We start from the raw sequence: 22980 nt of genomic DNA, 5'->3' as shown, positions 1-22980 counted from the left end.
TTGGGGGCCTATGTCTTCTGGGGCCTTGGGGAGACGGTGCACATGCTTATGTGACGCCTCAGAAAGACCAGACTGATATGATAAATGTCATGGCCCCTTGTCTTGTGCTCTTAAAAATCATTGCCCTCAGCCTTTAGATGTCAGGCAGAAATAATTTCTTGGAACCAGATTTTTTCCCCTGTGGGTGGATATTGAAGTTTATTTTGGGTTTGCTATTACTGGAGTGTAGAAGGGCTATAACAGATATGCCTTTTCTTGAGAACTACAAGAGTTTTTGGTATAAATAAATCAGTGACATCTCTTATCTCAAATATATTAAAATATTCAGACGATTTAAAATTAACCTCTGATAACATGAGGCAGTGTGTTTTTATGTGTGTAGTATTTTGATTATTTAAGTGACTTTCTGTTTTTCGAGGCTTCCAAACCCAGTTGCAGCACAGATAGAAATTTGAAATGATAAGGACGAGTTGGAGCACTGGAATGTTTCCTCCAATCTGGAGAAAGTTTATTTTAATGTATTGATTCATTAAAAAACCTCTAGATGTCTACCAGGAAGGGCACTGCAGAAGAATTGGAAAGTTTCTGCTATCAAGTCCAATCTGTTTGTGAAGTCAAATAGTTTTAAATGTGCTGTTGTCTTCTGCTGTACAAATGAGGAATATGAAGTTAAACTGAGACATAGGAAGTTAAATGACTTCACCAGGGTCACACAGCTCATCAGTGGTGCAACTAGGATTTGGACCCGGGAATCCAGAATCCGAGCTCTACGCTGTATCGCCTCTCTGTAAGAAGACACGAAATGGAAAAAACATATACTTCAAATGCTACTGTAAAACTTTGTTAAAATGGAAGGCAAGGAGCAACTTTATACCTTGTTGGTAGAGAGATAGCGAGATAAAATGAGAGAGGAAAAATTACTTGAGTAGTTGCAATGTAAAAGAAGAAAGAATAACTTGGATTCTGGAGCCAACAGCTTGGCTCGGGCTCCACGCTCTAGTGTGGGGGTGTGGCATGGGCCAGAGGGAGAGCTGAGCGGAGTGGAATTTAAAGTTTGGAATTGGATTAAGAAAAGCTTTCATTGTGTGTTTGGGGGATGGGGAGAGAGACAGGGCGCTAAAGAATAGGAGGCCTCCTGTTGGCCATGGGCAGCCATGGATGATTCTATATAGGAAAGTGAGCCAGAACAGAAGGCAAGACTGTTTAACCCCCGGAGAAGTTCGGAAAAGGGAAGGTGAGGAAAATAGAAGTAGAAAGGCCAGTTAAGAGGCTATCGAAATGTCCCAGATAAACAATGATCAGTGTGAGAACCTCTTCCCTGGTCCTCTCTAAGTATCTATTCCTGAAAGTGTGCCCCAGGGGTTTGGAAAAGAGGAGGCCCCCTCTAAAGTGTCTAACAGGATGCCTGGCAAAGAGCAAAAAAAAAAAAAAAATGTTGAACTGAACAGGATTATGTGAAGGCATCGGCTGTCAATGCAAGGGAGACCGGACAGGCAGCATCATCGCTGTCAACAGTCCTTGGTGAAGAAGGACTTGGGAAGGCGGAAGGAGAGAAGAGCCAGGGTCTCCTGCTCGGGTGACTGCACCACTAACCGAAGAAGTGCTCATCTGAAGCAGGGTACAGTGAGCTTGGTTCAGGCCCCGTTCTCCCTTGGGGGCATCTTGCCTGATGGTGCTTCTTAAGTCTTCATGTGTCATTGAAAGGGATGAATGCCGAGATTCAGCCTCTCATCTAGTTCAGCATTTTAACAGATACCAACATGGTTAATATCAGGCTAATTTGTCATCTTCATTATTGTCAAGGGAAGAATAATTCTGGCTGACAATAGAATCACATAGAGAATTGTTAAAAGTTAACATTTATATTTTTTTTCAGAGACTTAAGGTGATTCGCATGTGCAGCCACATAGCCATATTCTTTGAGAAACATGGAATTAAACAGTCACTTTATTTTTTTCTCATAACATTATTTTTCTGTTTAAAAATGTGGAATAGAAAATTTAAAAAATGTGGCAGACACACCAGCCTTGAGATAAATGCTATACATAGCCGCCTTACCACAGGTTCACCATTGCAGTGCCTGTACCCACAATACCACTTGGTGACTATCTGTGAGCAAACAGGAAGCAAATTAATGTCGTCTGTGGTTCCTGCTGTCAACCAGCCGTCAGTGGAGATGGAGTACTCGGGGGCCATTTTGTCCTGGTTGAGTAACCCTCTCTCCATGCGTCACTGTATGAGATTCCTAGGGCTGTCGTAACAAATGACCGCAAACTGGGTGCCTTAAAAACAAAATAAATTTATTCTCTCACCGTTCAGAAGGTGAGAAGTCCAAAATCAAGATGTGGGCAGGGTTGGTTCCTTCCGAAGGTTCTAAAGGGGCAACTCCAGCATGGTTCTCCTAACCTCTGGTGGCTACCAGCAGACCTTGGTGTTCCCTGGCTTGTAGATACATATCACTCTAATCTCCGCCTCCATCTTCACATAGCCATCTCCCCATGTCTCAGTCTTCACTTCTTATAAGGATATCGGTCATTGGCTTAAAGGCCCATCTTAAATCCAGGATAATTTCATCTCAAAATCCTATTTTCAATTAAGGTCACATTCCGAGGTTCTAGGTGGACATGAGTGATCGAGGGACACTATTCAACCCACTCTAGTCACTGATGACATATACTTGACTAGGGTTAGGGGACACCAATTATGGGAAGCTGCTTTGGCCTTCTACCCTAACCTTGGGGTCCTTCAATGTTTTCTTGGTCCCCAAACAAGAAAATGAGTCACAGGCAATTGTGATACCCTGGGCCCTACCTCATCGAAGACTCCAGCTTTCACCTATTGAACGAACTGGTTCCAGGAGTGTGTATGTGAGCGTGTGGTTTTGGGTGTAGGGAGGGGTAGGGCAGCAGAAAATACAAGGCAATCAGATCCCACATAGAATTTGTAACTTTAAGGACTATTTCCTTGCTCGTAAGTTTCTTTAGCTATCATTTTTGTCCCTTGGCGATTGTTTATCATCTTTAAAGGGCATGATGCCTAGGCATGATCAGGACAAGAGACCACCCTGATCCTCCTCTCTGACCATGGGAAACGTAAATGCACTTAAGCATTTGACTTAGGATTTAGTTTGAAATCATTTTGTCTGGATACTTTATGTGAAATCTATATTGTGCCACTTGGGTACAGAGCAAAGCTCAGGAGTCATGGCTGCTTATTATGTTAAAATACATGCCAAAAATACTTTTGGCGTGTGCTTGGATTATAGCCAGACACATCTCCAAGTGTCCTTTCTGTGTGCAAGGAAAGCCTTGCCTGGATCTTGAGATGTTCATTGTTACCATGTACTTCCCTTTAAGCAATGAATATTTCTTTGAGTAAATCAAAGTCCATTTATATACATATAAATATTTATAAGAACTTACTCTTCAAGAGTTTACTATTCAAAGAGACCTTACTGTGAGCATACTTACAAGGTAAATAATCGTTTTTGTGTAATTACAAATTTTATGTATAATTTTGAGTTTACTTTAGGTGTAGTGCCTGCATTTAAAAGGGACTTGGAGCTCGGTTTCCAGTCTCAGTATCACCGGACTGAGGTCTCGCCCTGTGCCCCATGCGCTCTGTGTCCTGCCTGGTCTTCCTCACTGTGCTAGGCTTACACGAGGGCAGGACTGTGCAGTGGAAAGGACACCACAGGTCTAGGGTTTGAATCGTGATTCTCCCACGTTTTGGCCTTGTAACTTTGGGAAAGATAATTATATTTTTTGAGACTCGGTTTCCTCAGAAGTTAAATGAGGATAAAAATACCTACCCTGTAGGGTAGGGTATTAATTTCCCAGGGCTGCTGTAACAATTTACCACAAACTGAGGGCAGAAGTCAAAGTCAAGGTGTCGGCAGGGCCATGCTCCCTCCAGCCTCTAGGGAAGAAGCCTCCCTTGCCCCCTCTGGCTCCTGGCGGTTGCCAGCTGCCAGCAGCCCTTGGCATTCCTTGGTTAATGGCACCGTAACTCCAGTCTCTGCTGCCGTCACCATCTGCCCTTCTTTCCTGTCTCTCCGTTGTGTCTTCATCTCTCTCCTCTTGTGAGGACACCAGTCTCTGGACTCGGGGCCCACCCTGATCCGGTATGACCTCATCCTTACTTGGTTACATGTGAAGTTCAGGGAGGATGTAGAATTTGTGGAGACACTGTCAACCCAGTATAGATAGTTCGAGGGACTTAACTGAAATCGGTTTTTTAATGGCACCCCTAAGGGACCAGCACATAGTAGAAACTCAGTCGCAAGAAGCCACTTCTTCGTAAGGCTTGACCTCTTTGCTCTACAACCTCATCGCTCTTTTCTCCAGTCACTGCTCTTCCGTCATGCTGGGCCATCTTATTCTTTTACCGTCTTTTGGGGACCTCTGGGTTGCTCCTTGATAGTTCTCCAGGATTTTGACTCCCAGCTCCCATTTTTCCTTTCTGCTGTCGTCCTGAGAACTCTAACATTCATATACGTGACCCATCAACAACCTGCCTTTGATCTACAGGACTGTGCCCTAGATCTTACCCTTACCTGTCCCTTATCCCACAGTCATCTCACGTGTCTGCTCACTGGCGCCTCCCATGCCCTTGACCCTGGAATCTCTGCTTTACCTGACTTTCCCGTCTCTAGTCATCAAGCTAACCAACCACCCTTGCTCCCGTCTTACCCTGTGCTTCCAGGGAAAAACCACCTGACACACCGAATGGTTTTTTTATAGAGTTATAATTCCTACTCTCAGCTGGACCTTCATGGCTGCTTGGAAACCCTGTTACTCATTTCTAGTGGGTTTCCTTCTCAGTTCCCCCCGGAGCTATTAGAAACAGTAGCTATTCAGAACATTTTCAAACTTCTTAGTCCACCACCAACCCTGCGTGCTTTGCCTCCTGCTTCCCGGAGAAAACAGAAGCCATAAAACGTAAACTGACTTCCTCTTTACCCCTCTATCTCTGCTCACCCCTCCCCTTCCTCTTTACTATCTCAGAGGCAGAACACAACTCTTATTTACCAAGATCAGCCTTCTGCCTGTGTTGAATCCTCAATTCAACGCCTCACCCCTTATATTTTTCATTCCGTGTCTCTCCATTGACTCCTTTGCTTGCCGTAGTCTATAAACATACTTAGATCCTGTTTATCCTAAAACATTCATTTCCATTCAGTTGAACTACTTTAGCTTTTTTCTCCTCAGAGAACCAACTATATACTGTATATTTAGGGACTTGACACGTGTTTCTTAACCTTTCTGTGCCTTAGTTTCTTCATCTGGAAAATGAGCTGATAATAATACCCACCTGAGAGGGTTATTGTTATGATTACATTGTAATGTGGCACGGTTCCTAGCACTGCACGTTTTTAGTGCTTTTTTAATAGTAATAGTATCCTCTCTGGGCTTTGACAGATTAGTTCATAGCACTGGCCTAGCACTCACAAATGATCATGTAAGTAGTTATTGATGAGCTTCTGTCCTCTGAAATGTGTGAACTCTTAAGGGCCAAGATTATTTCATATCTATCTTTTTATCCGTACAACTTTGCACAGTTCCTGATATGTATAGATATTAAATAAGTGAGTGCTAGAACCCAGTTCAATCAGATGGAACCATTTTTCTCACTGGAGGGTAAAGTTGGCTATTCCCAGACTTATCTCTGTTCCCATAAGACTGCCTCTACCTCGTGCAACATGATTTTTAAATAATGAGTAATGTTTTGACATTGGTCAATAACATCAAAAAAAGTGGCGGGGGGGAATTTGGTAGGATTACGGAGACTTTAAGTGCATTTGTAGATGGAGACAAAGGCATCAGTAGAGAAGGGGTTAATCACTAGTGGCTCCTGCGGTAGGAAGGAGAAAAACAAAGCTGTTCGAGGAATAGCTTTGAGTTGAGCCCCTGCCATCTGGCAGGCGGTGGGCAAGGGGCCAGGAGCTTAGTGGTGAACAAGACAGGTGCTGGCCATTGGCCATGCCCTAAAACTCCAAATCCAGTGGGAGGTCGACAGACCTTTAAAGACACTTTAGAAATGCTATTTAATTATAGCTGTGCCAAGTACTGTGGAAGAGGAGCATGGGGAGCCTGACAAGGGGACTAACCTTGCCCAAATGGCCAGGGATGGCTGGGGGCAAGGAGAGCAATGAGTAGGTAGCTCAGTGAAGTGGGTGGTGCCGAGGACCAGCCTGTTTCTGGACGGAGGTGTTTATAATTACGTATTATGTCTGTGACATAGCATTCTGCATTTATGTAGAAAACACCTCAGGAATTGCTAACATGGTCTGTTAAAGGGAGGGTGATGGATTTCGGGGTAGATATCAGAGATGCTGTAACCTGCCTGCATGAAAGATCTGACATAAAAATGCAAGGAGAGGGGCAGCTCCTTTTAGATGAACTTATCATGTATTGGTCTGAAATAATTAACAATATACACAAAGCTCTTTCTGAAACTGCTGGGCTTGTTAAAACTGGAAGAATGGTCAAATGTTTATATCATGATATTTTGGTAATTTTCTGGGTTTTCCATGGACACTAAGGAGGACAGTCTTGTAAGGCCACGTTTAGGTCAACTCTCTATTTACTAAACTACATCTTGCATTTTTCAATTGTTCTGTCTTGTCCTCTCTCTATTAACCTAAATATTATTCATTGCAAGGTCTAGTTCATTACCCAAATCAAAAACCTTTCCTGCCTGCCTAGCAGAGAGTTGTTTCTCTGTTCTATTGTGCTGATTCACCATTTTGCTTACTTTACCATTCTAGTATCCTATTTTGTGTTTTTGGCATATTTCTCATATTACTGTATTTTTACCTGTGCAACTATATAGAAAATTCAGTAAAGACTATACCACAAATATAAAAAAGTACTAGGTAAATATTTGAATGAATGAATAAACAAATGAATATAACATCTATGAGATTTTCTATACTAATTTGTACCTAGTGGTTATATATCTAATGAGTAATGGCTGGTACAGTTAACAGGGGAAAATATTATCTAGGCCTGAAGCTTGCCTTTTCCTTGTCCTCTGTCTTAAAAGATGAGGTGTGTGCTTTTTTTTTTTTCTGGATGGTAAGAATCTGAAAGCTTCTCAGTGAAAACACTGTCTACTTTGTCTAACTACCATCTTAACTCACTAATTATGTTGGCAAAAGTCTGCCCTCCGTAAACTAGAGGTTTATGGAGAGATGCAGACTTTCCAAAGATAATCTCTCAAATACACTCCTCCAGACAGCTGCTCAAGCAGACCCATACAACCAGACCTATGCTAATTTGTGATGCTTAGAGTTTTAATGTCTTTTCTAAGGAAAGTCCAAGACACTCTTCCCGGATTGCAACAAGATTATTTTGGCTGGATTGATATATTCCAAAATTCTCACCTGCCCACTAGCCAGATGTCTGTGACCACTGAGTTTCCACTGGTTTTTCAGTTCCCAGTGATTAAACCAAAATAAAAGAAGGTGATGCCACGTCTGGCCAAGGGCAGACGTTGCCAGTTGCCAAAGCCCCAGCGTTCATCACACGCTTGACATGATGTCTGCTACCCTGGAAGGAGGCAGGCAACTCTTTAAAAAGGCCAAGATTCAAGGGAAAACTCTTGAGCAAGTCAGTGTCATTTGGAAATGATTTGATGAATAGGAAACGTACAGGCCAGCCATTGAAAATCTCATTTGTGATATATTAGCAGGAATGTTTGCAGCCCACATTGAAGGTAAGGTCTGCCTTTCCCACACGCTGCCCTTCATAGCTGACACATTACACACGTCTCCGGAGCATAACATATGGCTTCCTGAACTTGCAAATGTGGCCCAGTGTACTCTGTTGAAATAGCGTCTGTTTAAACAGTCTCCTGGAAAAGTCAGCCATATTCAATAAAATAGTTAATTTTGTGTGTGCGAATGTTTTCTCTAGAGCCCTTTAAAATGTGACTTTAAAGGAGCATAGTATAAAATTTGCAAATTTAAATTTGCCTTACGGCGTCCTCTGCATCTGAAAGAGTCATGGACTGTCTGCCAGTCCTAAATCATAAATATTAAAAGATTCAGAGCATGAATCAGGAAGGAAGAGTGCAGATCATCAATTCAATAATAATCACCATTTTTTGAGTGCCAGGCACTTCATGTGCATTGCGTTTAATTCTCAGGATAATTGGCAATTAAGTAAGATTCTCCCCATTTGACAAATAAGGAATTTAGAGACCAGAGATGCTGATGACCTGCTTTGAGAGCACCTAAATGGGAGGTAGTGGAGCTGGAATTTCAGCTCAAAAGCGCTAAACTGTGAAGCCTGTCTCTTTTTTTTCTAGACCAAGCCTTCTTTACTTGGGTTCGAATGGATGGGCTGGGGGTAAGGGTTTAAGCAAGAGAACCCTCTGAAATTGTATGCAGGCTTTTGGGTGCATGTATCTTATGCTGAGGAAAGATCATCACTTCATCAGATTCCCTGGGGTGGGGGTGGCGGGGATTCGAGGCCTTCTAAGAACCAGATTTTGTTACCAGGCTGCCTTCTTTTAGAGATGAGGATGCAAACCATGGAAATGCACTTGATGTGGTGTTGATGTGACCAAAGTGAACTCTGTGTGTGTGTGCACATGCAATAAATCACATATAGAGAAACGTGCACAAAAAATAATGTAGTTTCTTACAAGTGAATGTCTGTAGAGCCACTAACCAGGTCATAAAATAGAGCACGGGACCCTTGAATGCTCCTAGATGTCCCTTTCTGATCAAATGCCACACGCACACCCCTGACTACCATCCTCACTATTATGGTAACCATGTCCTTGCTTTTCTTTATAGTTTTACCATCTATGCATGTATCCCTAAGCAATATGGATGTATATTTCTCAATTTCATCTTTATATACGTACAATCATACTATTGTATTTTTTTGTGTGTTTTGCGTCTTTCAGCAATACTATTTTTAATATCCATCCATGCTGCACATAGTTGTAAGTTGGTCATTTTCATTCCATTGCTTGATTGTATTGTAATTATCTGATGTTATTGAATATTTGATTATTTATAAATTTTGCCTATTGCGAGCAATGCTTTTGTTAACATTCTTATACTGAGGGTTATACATGCAACTTCTCGGTAAAGTCTCATATTTATGAAGCATTTGTAGGAGATAAAATGTCTAGTTCTGCAGAATTTTTCTCATCTCCCACCCCCTTCCTTAATATCTCACGAAGAAAGAAAATCCTTTCAAGGAGATCTTGTGGTTGGCTTCTGTATAGGTTCCAGTTGTCCCCAAACTTTCAGGAAGAATGAAAGACAGAGAGCACTTGTTGAATATAAACCAGCCCAAGGCCCCAGCACAGATCACTGGGATCAGAATCTCCAGGATGTGGCTTGCGAGTCTGCATATTTAGCAAGTGCCCAGGTGAGCCTGGTAACTGAGAGACACTGGGTCACCCTGATGAATGCTGAAGCTGGGCTGGCTCCTTAGTTGTGAAGTGATTAGGAGAAAGGGTACTCATGATCAATATTGTGGAAAACTGGCCTTAGAAAAGTGAAGGGAGTAGAAAAGTTCAGAAAATTGGATTTTTTTAGCATATAAAAAAATTGGAGAGAAGATTGAATGGTTGTTTGTAAAAAAGAATGAGAGAGTTTTATAAATGAATAAGACCAAATATTTGCTTAGTTGGGGGGGATTTAGGTTAACCAAGAAGAAGAAACTTCTGCTCAAATAAGCAACAGACACTGAGCATTTTAGGCATCTCACGGGTAAGAAATGAAGGCTGTTGTCCGTGAACAAAACAAGCACACACAGGGAGCTCAGGAACAAAAGCCAGGATGCAGTACTTCATCGGGTCTAGACTGCGGGCTTCAGTCAGATGAGTAGCTGGCTCCTTCGGGACACTGACGTGATGGAGGACAGAAGCAGAGGGAGATATCCAGGAAAGGCTTGAGCCTGCAGGGCTTGAGCTAGGCTTTAGAAGAAAGTCTTTCGTAGGTAGATGGGATGACAGAGTATTCTAAAGTAGAGGCATCCAATGTTTTCTATTGTGATTTCCCATTAGAAATATATATTTTGTATCATCACCCAGGACACACATACGAAAACATTTAACCTTATTAAATGATATAGATAGTGTGTTTTTTTCTATTTCATTAAAAAAAAATGTTGGATTAACCCACTAATAGGGGACGAGGAGCCTTGTGTGGGGGCAAAGCTAAGCCTGCCCTGTGGAGACCGTGCCAGTTACAGGAGAGGATTTCCACAGGAAGTGGGGAGAGGGGATGTTCGTTGTTTGCGTGATGGTGAGTGAATTACTTTGGGATGTCATGGCAACATTTCAGACTCAACCTTTCATATGGTCTGCTGCTTAAACAGAACACTTCTGACAGCAAATGTGTGGGGGGTTTTCTTCATGTCAACCACCAATTCTCCAACTCTCCTGCCACCAACAAGGTATCCAGCAATTCAATTCAAATTTGACACTAATGACCTGGAGTTAACATCAGACCCCTCAGGTTAAAAGCTCAGTCCTACAAGACCGCCCCCATTTCAGACGCCAATTTCAAGTCCTGGGCCAACCTTACTTCTGACCAATCAGTTATAAAGTCGGGGGGTTCCCACCATCCCCTCCTAAGTTTCAATAATTTGCTAGAACAGCTCATAGAACTCAGGAAGTCACTTTACTTATTATTACTAGTTTATTATAAAGGGTACAACTTGGCATCAGCCAAATGGAAGAAATGCACAGGGCAAGGTATGGGGGGTGTGTGTGTGTGTGTGTGTGTGTGTGTGTGTGTGTGTGTGTGTGTCCATGCCCTCTCCACATCACTTTCCCGGCACCTCGGTGTGTTCACCAACCCAGCAACTGTCTGAATCCCATGGTTTAGGAGTGGTTTAGCAGTTTTTGTGGAGACCAGTACAAAGCCATGGTTGATTAAATCATTAGCCATTGGTGAGTGACTCAATCTCTAGCCCCTCTCCCCTTCCTGAAGGTCTGAGTCAGGACCTGAAAGTTGTAATCCCGTGGTCGATTCCTCTGACAACCAGCCCCCATCCTGAAGCTATCAGTCACCTCATTAACATAAACTCAGGTAAAGTTGAAAGAGGCTTATTATGAATAAAAAAAGAAAAAGATGTTCCTCCTACCCCTATCACTCAGGAAATTCCATGGGTTTTAAGAGCTCTGTGCTAGGAACTGGGACAAAGAACAAACGTATATTTCTTATTGTATCACAATATCACAACCTATTTATCGGACCAACACTACCTTTGAACCGTAGATTGGACAAGATAGTTCTTTAAGATTCCTTTTGATGTTTGATTTGAATTTAGTACCACTCAGCAGAGGATTGAGGTGGGGAGTAGAATATGCTTCTGGATTCTCAAGAGAAATGACATTAAAGGTGTTTATTAAATATCTATTTTGTCCCATCTTGTGCTTGGCCAAGGAAGTTTTGATACAGAGTATATTGGAGAAAATATAAGGATTATCTCCATGGACGGGTTTAGGAGAGGAAAGTGATGGCATCTTGAAAGCCATGCTCCTGGAAGAAACATGGTGCGGTCAGCTGTGTAGAGCAGAACTAGTTGTAAGTATAACCGTCGGCCTGGCCCGACTAGAGCACTCTGTTACATCAGTGTTGGCTCCCTGCTGTGCTGGCCCGTGATCTGGGTGATGTCATTTCACCTTGAAAGACTCACCGTTCAGAATCTGGATTCCTGAGTTAGAGGTCTACTTGGGACCCTTCTTGGCCTCTACTTTTAGCATACTTGTGAGAATTTTAAGACGAAAACCCTTACCTTCTCTCCTCATTTCCCAGCTGATGGTCTGCTTTCTCCCGCAGGTCCTTCTTTAGGTTTGCCCCTGTTTCCCCAGTTTGTTCTGAATGTTCTCTTGGCTCCGACTCTAAGGCCTACATGTACACAGCCCATCCTTTTTCTTCTTGGTGCTTACTTGTACTCCATCTGCAGCACACACAGGTTGAATGGTGTTACTAATAATATTTATTAAACCTTTGTGTGTGGGTAGCCATGTTCTCTTCCCCTCATCTGCTCTCTGAGAAAAGTAACTTCTGGTGTGTATTGAGAAGAGACTAGATGAAAGAGAAGAATTTTATACCTCAAGGGATGTGCCTTTGACCTTGTCTTCCAAAGAGTAGGTGAGGGGGGATCTTTCTTGTTATGTCCTATAGAAATAGAATTCCCTAAATATCCACATGTAACTAATTTTAGGGAACCCCTGCAATCAGATTTCTCTCTCCTGGAGAGTTGAGTGTCTTAGCAGCACTGGAAAGGAAAATCCTTTCATGTGGTCTTTCTTTGCTTAAGTACTTTCAATCATGTCCCCTGAGATTTTATATCCTTTTGATCTTCCCAATCCAGTTTTAATTTGGTCCGTTTAAGTCAGGGAAGGATTTAAAAGACAACACTAATAGTGTAGCATTGGGATAATGTAGATAGGAATCATGAGTTTTACATGTACTTCAATAAACTTTTTTGGTTTTGTTTTGGCTTGTAAAAATGCAATCAGGGAAATAAGCTGCAGTCTGTCTCTTGGTTTTTCTACATTTTGTTTTTAAGTAAAACCTCCTACTCTACTAAACAAATGCTTGTTCCTGGGGCGGTCTATTTACCGTATTCTCTTTCAAGAGGAAGCCTGATTTGTAATTGAAGACTTACTATCTTCTTTGTGATTAAATTGATGGTTATAGGAGAGAGTGTGGATGACAGTGACCCAGACACATTCTTACTTTGTTAAAAATACTTAGAGAGCTGTCATGTAGAGCTGCACTGAAGTCTAAAATTAAAGTTAACAGTTAGTTCCTCAGTTGCACTAGCCACACACATGTCCAGTGCTCAGTAGCCACATGTGGCTAACGCTATCTCGCTATTTGGGGCCAGGTAATTGTTTGTTGTGGGGAAGGGGCTGTCCTGTGCATTGTAGGAAGTTTCGCAGCATCCTGGTCTCCACCTAGGAGAATCCAGTAGCATTCCCTAGTCATGACAATCAAAAATGTTTATGGAGATTGCCACGTGTCCCCTGGGGGGAAGAATCACCTCTGGTTGAGAATCACTGCCCAGCGGCCACAGGTTTGGATATTGCAGATACAGAACATTTCCATTATCACAGACAGTACTGTTCTAGAACAATCCCTAGCAAAGTCTGATTTGGAGCATTTTATAGATTAAGTTTTTTGAGCTTTAGAGGAATCACAGTAGTCACCCAGTCCAACGCCTTCGGAAACTGAGGCACAGAGAAGGTTGTTTTGTGTGTGGGGAGGTGACTTAAAGTTCATAACATGTAAGTGTCAATCTAGAGTTCTGGACTTCAAGTTCATGTGGCCTAGAAGACACGTTTCTCATTTTCATTCACACCTACCTCATTCTTCCTGTGCTCTTGTACTCAGTGATGGCTAACGCAAGAAGAAACAGTCCTGAGAAATGGGATCGGTCCAATCCTGAGCCTCTCAGAGAAGCAAATTCCTGACTTGAACCCTGGGCACACTTACTTCACTCCTTCATGGCCTGTGGCTTTCTCTAAGGCCCTGCCAGTAGGCAGGAGTTGGAGGGAGGCCTAGGACATCTAGTAGACCCACTCTTGCTTTATCAGAGCCCGCAGGAAGCAGAGAGTCCTGGAAACATGTGTAGAAAGCTTGGGGAGGGAGGGGGACTCTCCAGGGTGGTGTTATCCACAACTAGAGGGTCCAGAAGGTAAACTTAGTTAGGATGGTCTGGAGGTGACCCATGGGTTCTCTCCCCGTTAATCCACCTCATACACCTTCTAATGACCCTTCTTCACTCGCTGACTTTATTCTCTCCTCTGCTCCAAAACCTTCTATGGCTCACTACTGCCATTTCCCATTTGAAACTTTCTAGTCTTGTAGTCAAAGCCCATTTCCTCTTATATAGAGATCCTCTATTTCCTTTATAAGAGGAAAAACTAGATTTTGTGCACATGAAAGCTTTACTGTTACTGTGGTTTGCATAAGTGCTCTGTTGGGGCTGGGGGTTGGCAGTGGTGGAGACTTTGCTCAAAGCTCTTTGATGTTTGCTGGCTTGTTCAGGAAGTAGTTTTGTGTCTGGTGATATAGTTTGTTGAATCGGTAGCCTGGACAACGACTTAAAACCAGTATGCAGCTCAAAAATCAGGGCCCAGTCAGCAGGCCAGAGAGAGTGGCAATAAAAGCAGGCAGAGAATTGTGTGTGTATAAACTCTCAGGTAACCTTGAGCCATTGGCCAGTTTGATTCTGTAATACCGTTGGCCCAGTGAGCTGTGGAACAGGTCAAAGGCCGGTGTCCTGAGAAGCCAGCTGTTGAGTTTAGCTAGAAATAAGCTAATATGTAAACTGGCCTCGAGGTCTTTAAGGTAAGTTACTTCATCTTCCCAACTTCAGTTAAAAGAAGTGACTTTATTTCCGAGCTTGGTGACCAGCGCTGCTTCATTGAACTGCTGATGTTTCCTTTTGGGAAACCGGCCTTCTTGAGTGCCACGACGGTGAAGGGGGAGGTATTTTTAAAGTGCCCATTTGAGGGAAGATTTCGATTTGAGCGATGGGAGGGGAGGGTGGGGAGCTAGGAAAACGAGGGCCTGCCGGTCAGCATGGCCGTGGCCACTGCCGTCGTCCACTGACTCTGTGTCTCCCCTTTGCTCCACAGACCAATGAGTGGAACAAGAATGATGACCGCCTGCTGCAGGCAGTGGAGAATGGAGACGTGGAGAAGGTGGCCTCACTGCTGGGCAAGAAGGGGGCCAGTGCCACCAAACAGGACAACGAGGGCAAGACCGCGTAAGCTAAAAAGATTGGTTGCTAACTGTGCCAGCCCTGGGTTCTCTGGACTCCTTAGGGTCCATAGGGGACCTTCACAAGTGCCTTTCAGGGGACTCTGAGAAATTACTATCCTCCTAGCCCCAGGTTAAAATAGGTAAGAGGTTATTCTAATCTAGTTCCTTTCTCTGCAAGTTTCAAATTATACATCGAGCTTTCCCTTGAGGGCAGTGTTTGTTTCCAGGCATAAATGAAGATTTCAGCAGAGAAGACGTAGCACCAGGATCATAGCCCGTTGATAGGCAAGACATGAATTCTATCCCAGATTAGAAACAGCATAAAAAATAAGAGTAATTTTTTCATAACCCTCAAACCTTACTACTTATATTATTATTTCTTTTTAAACCCCTCCCTTAACATAGCTCAGTAATTATATGAGTAATATAAATTTTGCCTTATGATTTGCCGTATGTGGTTCTCTTGCTTGCATAATTAAAACTACGTATTTGATTAAGTGTTTATGTGTATGTGCGTGTGTGGTTTATTTGTTTGTATCCATCTCTCCTCTGGTTGTGTAGAGGGATCATTGACTTTGGAGGCAAATAGGCTTCTAATCTGGACTCTCTTCCTTATGAGTTTTGTAGTCCTTGAATCTCAATTTCTTCACTGTAAAATGGAGATGGTAATATTCAACCGCTGGAGTAGTTTTGAGTTTAAAACACGATACTGAGGTAGGTTGGGTGGCCCTAGAAGCACACCAAGAGGCAAGGATTTGAGTGCAAGTAGTTTCTCTAGCCAGTGATCCCAGGAAGTACACACAGTAAGAGAATGAAGTCTATACAGCATGTTATTCACAGGTTACTGCTATGGTCAACTGGATGGAACTCATTCCCACTGAGAACCTCTGGGAATTAGAGCAGGAGTTGACCAACTCTGTCCCATGGCTGCTTCTGCACTGCAAAGACAAATTTGAGTAGTCACAAGAAAGACTATATGGTCCATAATGCCTAACATATTAACTGTCTGGCCCCTCACAGGACTAATTTGCTTACCCCAGGTTTAAAGTATGTCTCAGAGTTATTTCACCCGAGGGATGGAAACTGAGGTATCTATCCTTGATCTCTTGTCCCTCTAAGGTTGAGTGTTTCTCAGAGGAGCCATATGCTTATGGCCAGAACAAGTCCAAGAGGATATGGGAGGGACACCTACAGCTATAGATATAGATACTGTATGTTCGGAGCTAGCACAGTACCCAGTCCATAGCAGGAACTTGGTCCCTTCCCTTTTTTTTTTCCCAGATGAGTGGTCCTCAATCCTGCCAGCATAAAAATCACCAGGAGTGCTTTAAGAAAATATCTGGGGTGAGCATGATGCCATGCTCACCCCAGATATTCTGTATCATTAGGTCTGTGGGGAGGCCCAGGAACTAATGCTTTTTAATGTCCCATGTAGGTTTCACCAGAGAACTATCATCTAGAAACTAGATTGACTCTGGAGTGAAAGATAGGTAGTAAGGATAAAGGGCAAACTTTCAGAAGATTGGGACTCACATTTTAACAGATTTTGCCAATTAAACTCTCTTCCTGACACCCATTGGATCCCATAGCATAGCCACTAACCCTATTGTTGTGGGAACCACAAGATAGCTTAAGGGACTGGGCTTGTCTAGGGACCAGGCTAATTGGTTCACAGAGGGCAGAGGGAGGTGTTCTCTCTCAGATCAGAGTCTGGTCCTCTAGGGGCTGGGCCGGTCCTCTGCCAAAGCCCTCAGGTTGAACTCTCCCCATCAGCCGCAGTTTGACTTTACCTTTGCAAAGGCCCGTCTCTCAGGTGTGAGGCACAGGGTCAAAATCTAATGAACTCTTGTACAACATTGTGAATGTGCTTAATGCCACTGAAATGTATATTCTACTACAGTTAAAATGGTAACTTATAATCAGGACTCCCAATAGTAGGCGGGCTTTGGTTATTGGCTGATATTATGTTGAGTCAATTGCCTTCTCAACCTCTTGTAATTTTTAGTTCTTATCCCTCTTTCCTTCTACATTGAAATTTCCTTGATAGAAGGGATTGTAATTTCACAGTGTTATAATTACATCATCTAGCCCACTGCTCAGCTTGTAGTAGATACTCAAAAAAAGCATTTGATGAGTGAGCGAATTAACCTTTTCCCATGATGTCACAGGTGAAGTCAGTGCTACCAGAGTGGTGGCAGAGGCCACACTCCTGTCTTGAGATTTTTGGTGGTAGATATGGTGCTTTTGGACTACTTCTTGTACCACAATACAGCTTTCCTGGCTTCTACTCCTCCCAGTCCAGCTTTGTAGGTGTCTGCACAAAACAACCTTTTATAGCCACGTTAGAGAAAGGAGACAGAATGGTTTATGATAGTTTTGTCCGAGACGTGCCCACTAAAATGAAAATAGAAAATTTAGATTAGCAACTTAGCCACAGTTATGATCGGCTTAAAAATTTATAACTTCTGTTAATAAGATATTTATTATGTATAGAGTACCTGGTCAGAATGTTATTTTCTATTCTCGCTCCTTTTTTATTTGGTAAAATAGACATAACATAAAAGTTATCATTTAAACCATAGTAGAGTATACATTTCAGTGTATACTGAAATGTATCCTGCACTGAAAAAGTGGCATTAAGCACTTTTACAATGTTATACAACCATCATTATTTTCTATTTTCAGAAATGTTTCATCATCTCAAATGAAACCCGGTACCCTTTAAGCAGTGATACTCCCCAACCTCCCCTTCCGCTCCCCCTGCCAGCAACTAATCTGCTTTCTGTCTCTATGAATTTGCCTATTCCAGATATTTAATATAAGTAGAATCATACAATATGGGGCCCTTTGTCTCTGGCTTCTTTCACTTAGCATAATGGTTTCAAAGTTCATCCTCGTAGCGTGAATCAGTTTATCTTATTCTCCTTTAACAGTAGAAATGCACGCAGTAGTTATATAAACATCACCACCTTCATTTTGCAGATAATAAAACTTAGGCCCACGTGATACAGCTTTTCCTGCGTTAACTCTAGAAGCAGTTCTAACATGTCTACCTTTGCACATATAAGTCCACCATTTTTTCCTTCAGTTACACTTACGTAGAAAGGGGAACTGTATATAAAAGGAAGAAAGAAGATAATCATTTTTTCGGTGCAGGATTTTCCATAAGTAACCATCTGTTAACATTTAATTTTTCTGCTTGGAATTTTCCTTTTGATGATTAAAGTTATTAACTGATAACTACAATAATTTAATTTTCAAAGGTAACATAGACTTAAATCTATCTGGCTTCATATTTTAATCCAAATCTAATGGTCTTTGTATGCAGACGGAGCCGGGGTCTGTGGGTTGGAAACCATTTTTCCTGTCCTTTTGGTGTCATGAAGCAATGCAAGGCCAGGGGTTCTGTTATCACAATGAGCCCCAAGCCGTGTGAGTCTCCGGGCTTCAGCCCTCTCGCCTGTGCCAGTCTGCACATGTATATTTGAGTTAGTTCCATCTGTGCGTTCCTGCTGAGTGTATGTGTGTCTCCCTCACACTTGAAGATTTTTCTCAAGCTGTGTAGACTTTTCTGTTTTTGTTCCTATTCTTCCCATGTGCATTTGGTTTGGTAGCACGTGAACTGGTGAATTCCTAGGAGTGGTTCTGAATCCATGACAGACCAACCCAGCGTGTCCCCTCTGCTAGAGCCCTTGGCCCCAGCAGTCTTGTGGGGCTTGCAGGGCCAGCATTTGATTGTGGAGATATGTACAGTGTTTTGCATTTGTCTCCAAAGGGTAAGGCCAGATCACACACTTGAAAGTTAGGCCCTTGACAATACTTGACCTCATTCTCTGCCTGCTAGTTTGGGCTTACCCTTTGATTTATCCACCTCCATATCAAAAATAGGCTGGAGGCCTATGTTCTAGTTAGCTTTTGTAATAACCCATTTTGTTATTTTGCTCAGTAGTGCAGTGTCCCCAGATTGCCTTATAACCTAGAGTCTTGTTTGACTCTCAAGGGTCTCCCCACTGGCCCTGCACGTACTGAGTTCAGTGTCCTCACACTGCCTTCTACCGGTGGTGAGGCTGTCTGCTTCCTGCCCGCCCCTTGCGTAAGAAGGTCCAGATGTTTGCACAGGTCCTATGTCCAGTCCAGAGTGCCTTCCTCTCTGATTTTCTTAGTTCTTTTGTGATTTTTTTCTTCCCTTTGAACTACTACAATCTTAATTTAGAAGATGATGTATTTTCTTATGTCAAAAGAACAGGAGCACCAACAGAAAAGACTTGAGAGCTTAAGAAAAATCTTCGTTTTCTAAAAGACTTGAATTCTGTACAGCACAGTAAGCTCCCTGAGGACAAAGATTATGTGATTAGTGCTGTTGGGCTGATCTTTTCCTCTCTTTCAAGCACAGAAGAGTCCTTTAGTCAGTATCTGTGGGAGTGACTTTTCAGGATGTTTCTCATGGAGAAAATACTCTTTTTGCTGGTAAAATCTCATGAGTAAATTAAGGGTGAATTAACTTGGGGTTCAAGAGGGAAAGAGCTGTCCTGGTGAATGTCACAACCTGACATTTTGCTTTCCCAGCTTCCATTGCAATTTAAACTAGATACGGAATGACCCAGGAAGTCGCAAGCATGAGGCGGCAAAGGCGGCCATCTCAGCACACATTCTCCAGAAGCCTCACAACCCAAGGTCAATCACCAGATGAGTGGTTTCGTAATTGTTCAGACTTTTCATTTCTTCCTGGAATATTTCCTTTAGAGAAAGATAAGAAACCTTGCCTGAAAATTTTCTCCCTCCCTCTAAAACTGACCAAAGAGGGGTTAAAAAAGAAAAGTGAAAGCGACTGAATGACTGGAATTCACTTAGGAAAGAGTAAAAGAAGGGTGGTGGTGTCTTGGGTCAGAAGAGAGCAAAATGGAGCGGGTCAGAGAGTTGCAGCTTCAGGCTGTGTTTCTGGACTCAGGCTGGGCTTCCCTCCGCCCATCTGTTCTCTTTTTCGAGGTGGAGGTGGAGGTGAGGAGGTAGGAGGGGGCCATTGCCCTAAACCTCTTACCAGAGAGCAGTCTAATTGTTTCAAGATGGTTTCCCCTCCATTTTGTGTGCGTTTAATTAAAGTTACGTGTGTTTGTCTTAGGAACAACCAGACTAAATAAAATCACTGCTGGGACTGTGAAGAAGTCTTTGAAGAAATCCTATCCAGGAATATATGTAGAGATAGACGTCTTCTGCATACATAGCCCTCACTTCAGAAACTTGATCTCTTTGGCTTTGAAAGCAAGAACTTGTGCAAGTATTTTTAGGTGACTCTGTGGAGCTTAAATATAAAATAGGGGAGATAGTCCTTAAATTCTGCACAACAGTATGATAACAGGTTTCTCTGGCTGGTGGCCCGTTATTTTTTGTCTCTTCCTATTTTCTCAGAATAGGAATGTATTAGATATTTTATACCAGCAGTTCAGTCTTAGAAATCAAGTTAGTTTGGCTGCCAGATTAGTTTACCTACATACTATATGTAATTGCAGCCTCCTTCGAGGCAAAATCCCCTTCCAAGCAAAATCACCCCATCTTTCCTAAAACCTATTAATATTTGACAAAGGGATAAACTGAAGGATAGAATTGCTGTTATAGCACTCTGCTTTTGGTCACATAGATTTTTGAAGGTGATATAACCTGTGTTCCTACCTTCCCAATGTGCCCAAATGTTTGTTTTATTCATCTACGAGTTGGGAAGTACTCCCTGCATCTAAAACATTCCAAACTCTATTGTAAGCACATACAAAAGAAGGAGAAAATGTGGTCCCTGCCTATTAGATGTATAGCATCTAGCTGCGAAGACAAGACCAATGAAAGTAGTGGAGAATTATGAAGTGCTAAACTATTAAATACTAATTGTGAGGGGTTCGAGATGGAGATGGCGAAGCACTGGAATAGCTAAGAGATGCTACCTGCCTGAGGTGTGATTTTAGGTGGGTTTTGAAGAATGGATTGAGAGGGTTTGGGTGGGTACAGGGGAAGGAGGACAGTGTAGGTGTTGGTAAAAACATGAATAGAGGCCATCCCAAATTGAAAAGAAAAATGATGACACCACGGTCATTGTTTCCTTCCCTTCTTCAAGAGCTTATCAGAACAGTTTAATTCCAAGGCCCCACTTGACACCAGATCAGTGATTCTCAACTTGACTGCCATTAGAATTACCTAGACAGCTTTGAAAAATACTGGGTGTCACCCTCAGAGATTCCTATGTAATTAGCATGGGGTGCCGTCTGGGCATGGAGTTTTTTTAAGCACTCAGGTGATCTGAATGGTCAGCCCAAACTGAGAGCCACTGCCCTGGACACTCCAAAGTGAGACCTCAGGTTTCCTAGCCCAGAGCTTCCCAACAGGTTCGACTCGATGATAGCTTATAGGTGGGCTAAGGCCAAAGCCCAGGGAGCCCCGGTGATTTTTTGCTAGCACACACACAGATGCATATGTGTGTATATAATGCTTCTGCACAAAATAAAATTAAAATGAAAGGTAAACTTGGGCTTAACGTAAGTTATGTTCACCAGGTTTTTAAAGGGAAATAGTATTGTATGTTAAAGCAGAACAGATCTCGTTGTAAAATTGCACCTTGGAGGGAAGACTTGTAACTGCAGCAGTGGTACAAATTGATGAGAATTGATTTAGAAATTATGAACTACATTGAACTTTGAAATTATGAACTACACTATGATAAAATATTGGTGGGATCACAGGACATTTTATTTTGAAAACTGGATTAAATATATTGAGAATGATGAAATTTAGACACTCAAATGGATCATTGTTGTTCAGGGCTGAAGCAGTCTGGCTTTGTCCCTCCCTCTGGTTTTCTGGCCATGCCTGCCACTGGCCAGACCTACTTCCGCATGCAGAGGTCAGGAGAGCCTGGGAAATGTCACAGTTTGCTGTGATCCAGAGCAGAGCAGGAGCGGATGGGTGTGGGTCTCATCACACACAGGCAGTGACTGCCACTCGATCTAACCCCACAAGAGAGGGCACCTGGAGCAAGAGGTTCTCATGCTGACAGCAACCAGACAGTTCAAGGGCGGAGGCACATAAGATCACTTAGCACATCCCTGGCCTCTAGAAATATTCCTGCTTCCTCACCAGGGCCCCTGAAATTCATGTCTTCCAAGATGCCACCACCACCATCCTGCTGAGTCTTACATATCATCCAAGGCCCAGTTTGCCATCTCTTTTATGAAGACTTTTCTAATTTCCAAAGTGATCGAGCTCACTCTTGCCACTACCTCTTCAGTCATCTGGGATTTGATGGGTCTTACTTACCTATCCCATCCCTGTTAATAGATTATCAGGGTTAGAGCTCCATCTTACCAAATTAATAAGAAAGGAATTGTTATGCATCATGTTAATAATATTAAATGCCCCAACACTGGGCTAGGGGCTTTCCTATGTGTCGTTCATTCAATCAACACCGTAGATCATTCTTTCATGCAATTTAAAGGCCTTGTCAATTTCCCTTAGTTATTTCTCACTGATACTCTCAATCACCCTGGAGTATTTATGAAGAGAGAAATGTGGATTAGAAAGGTTCTGGAACTAGTACAAATCACCTGTTCTCCGCTCTAGGTACTAGAGTCTGGGGGCCTATCATGCCTAAAGGAGACAAATCATTTGCCCTAACGATTCTCTCATGCCCAAGTGCTATTTCCAGACCCCATTTATGAAACCAGACAATCCTAATGCTCAGCTTAAATGTCGCAGGGTTTCCTAGCTCTGAGGACATAATCCTTCATCTTTGTCTCCTCCCCGCTGTCCCCTGAAGATCTTATTGCTCCTGTGTGCCAGGGAAATTGCAGTAGGCAAGACAAAGTCTCTGACTTCATGGAACGTACAGTCCAATGGAGCAGACACAATAAACACATGGCCTTTTCATGGAACGTCAGGTGCGTTGAAGAAAATGACGAAGCCGGGGCCACAATAAATAAACCTGGGCAAGCAAGGCCTCTCTGAGCAGACTCCTGCTTTTGAGCAGATTCCTGAATGGAGTGAGAGGCCTAGCCATGCACCTTACTGGAACTGCTGTCCTGGTGGAGGGAACAGCGAGGCAGAAGCCCAAAGTGGGGAGGGTGCTGGATGTGCCCAGTGAATGGAGAGAGATAGAAGGTGAGGTTGAATGGGAGCCAGGATCTCCTTGTGGAGAGCCTGTCACCATGGGGAGGACTTTTTTGAATTAAATCCTAAATTTATTTATT

General features: G+C 42.7%; 1 protein-coding gene across 6 annotated transcripts in view; it reads left to right on the top strand.

The window, feature by feature from the left end:
- The window catches only part of RAI14 (retinoic acid induced 14), a 128591-nt gene that overhangs the window by 63460 nt on the left and 42151 nt on the right, over nt 1-22980 (top strand). For 5 of the 6 annotated variants that reach the window (XM_039842699.1, XM_039842698.1, XM_039842701.1 and 2 more), the window contains exon 3: nt 14629-14759. In XM_039842699.1, the coding sequence (XP_039698633.1) occupies nt 14629-14759 (131 nt within the window). Of the gene's footprint in view, nt 1-14410; nt 14480-14628; nt 14760-22980 lie in introns of those variants that run through there. The other variant, XM_039842700.1, reaches the window with a different exon arrangement.

Source organism: Pteropus medius, unplaced genomic scaffold (assembly GCF_902729225.1).
Source record: "Pteropus medius unplaced genomic scaffold, Ma_sr-lr_union100, whole genome shotgun sequence".
Lineage (NCBI taxonomy): Eukaryota > Metazoa > Chordata > Mammalia > Chiroptera > Pteropodidae > Pteropus > Pteropus medius.
The sequence above is the reverse complement of the archived record's forward strand: the minus strand, read 5'-3'. Positions and strand labels throughout refer to the sequence as shown.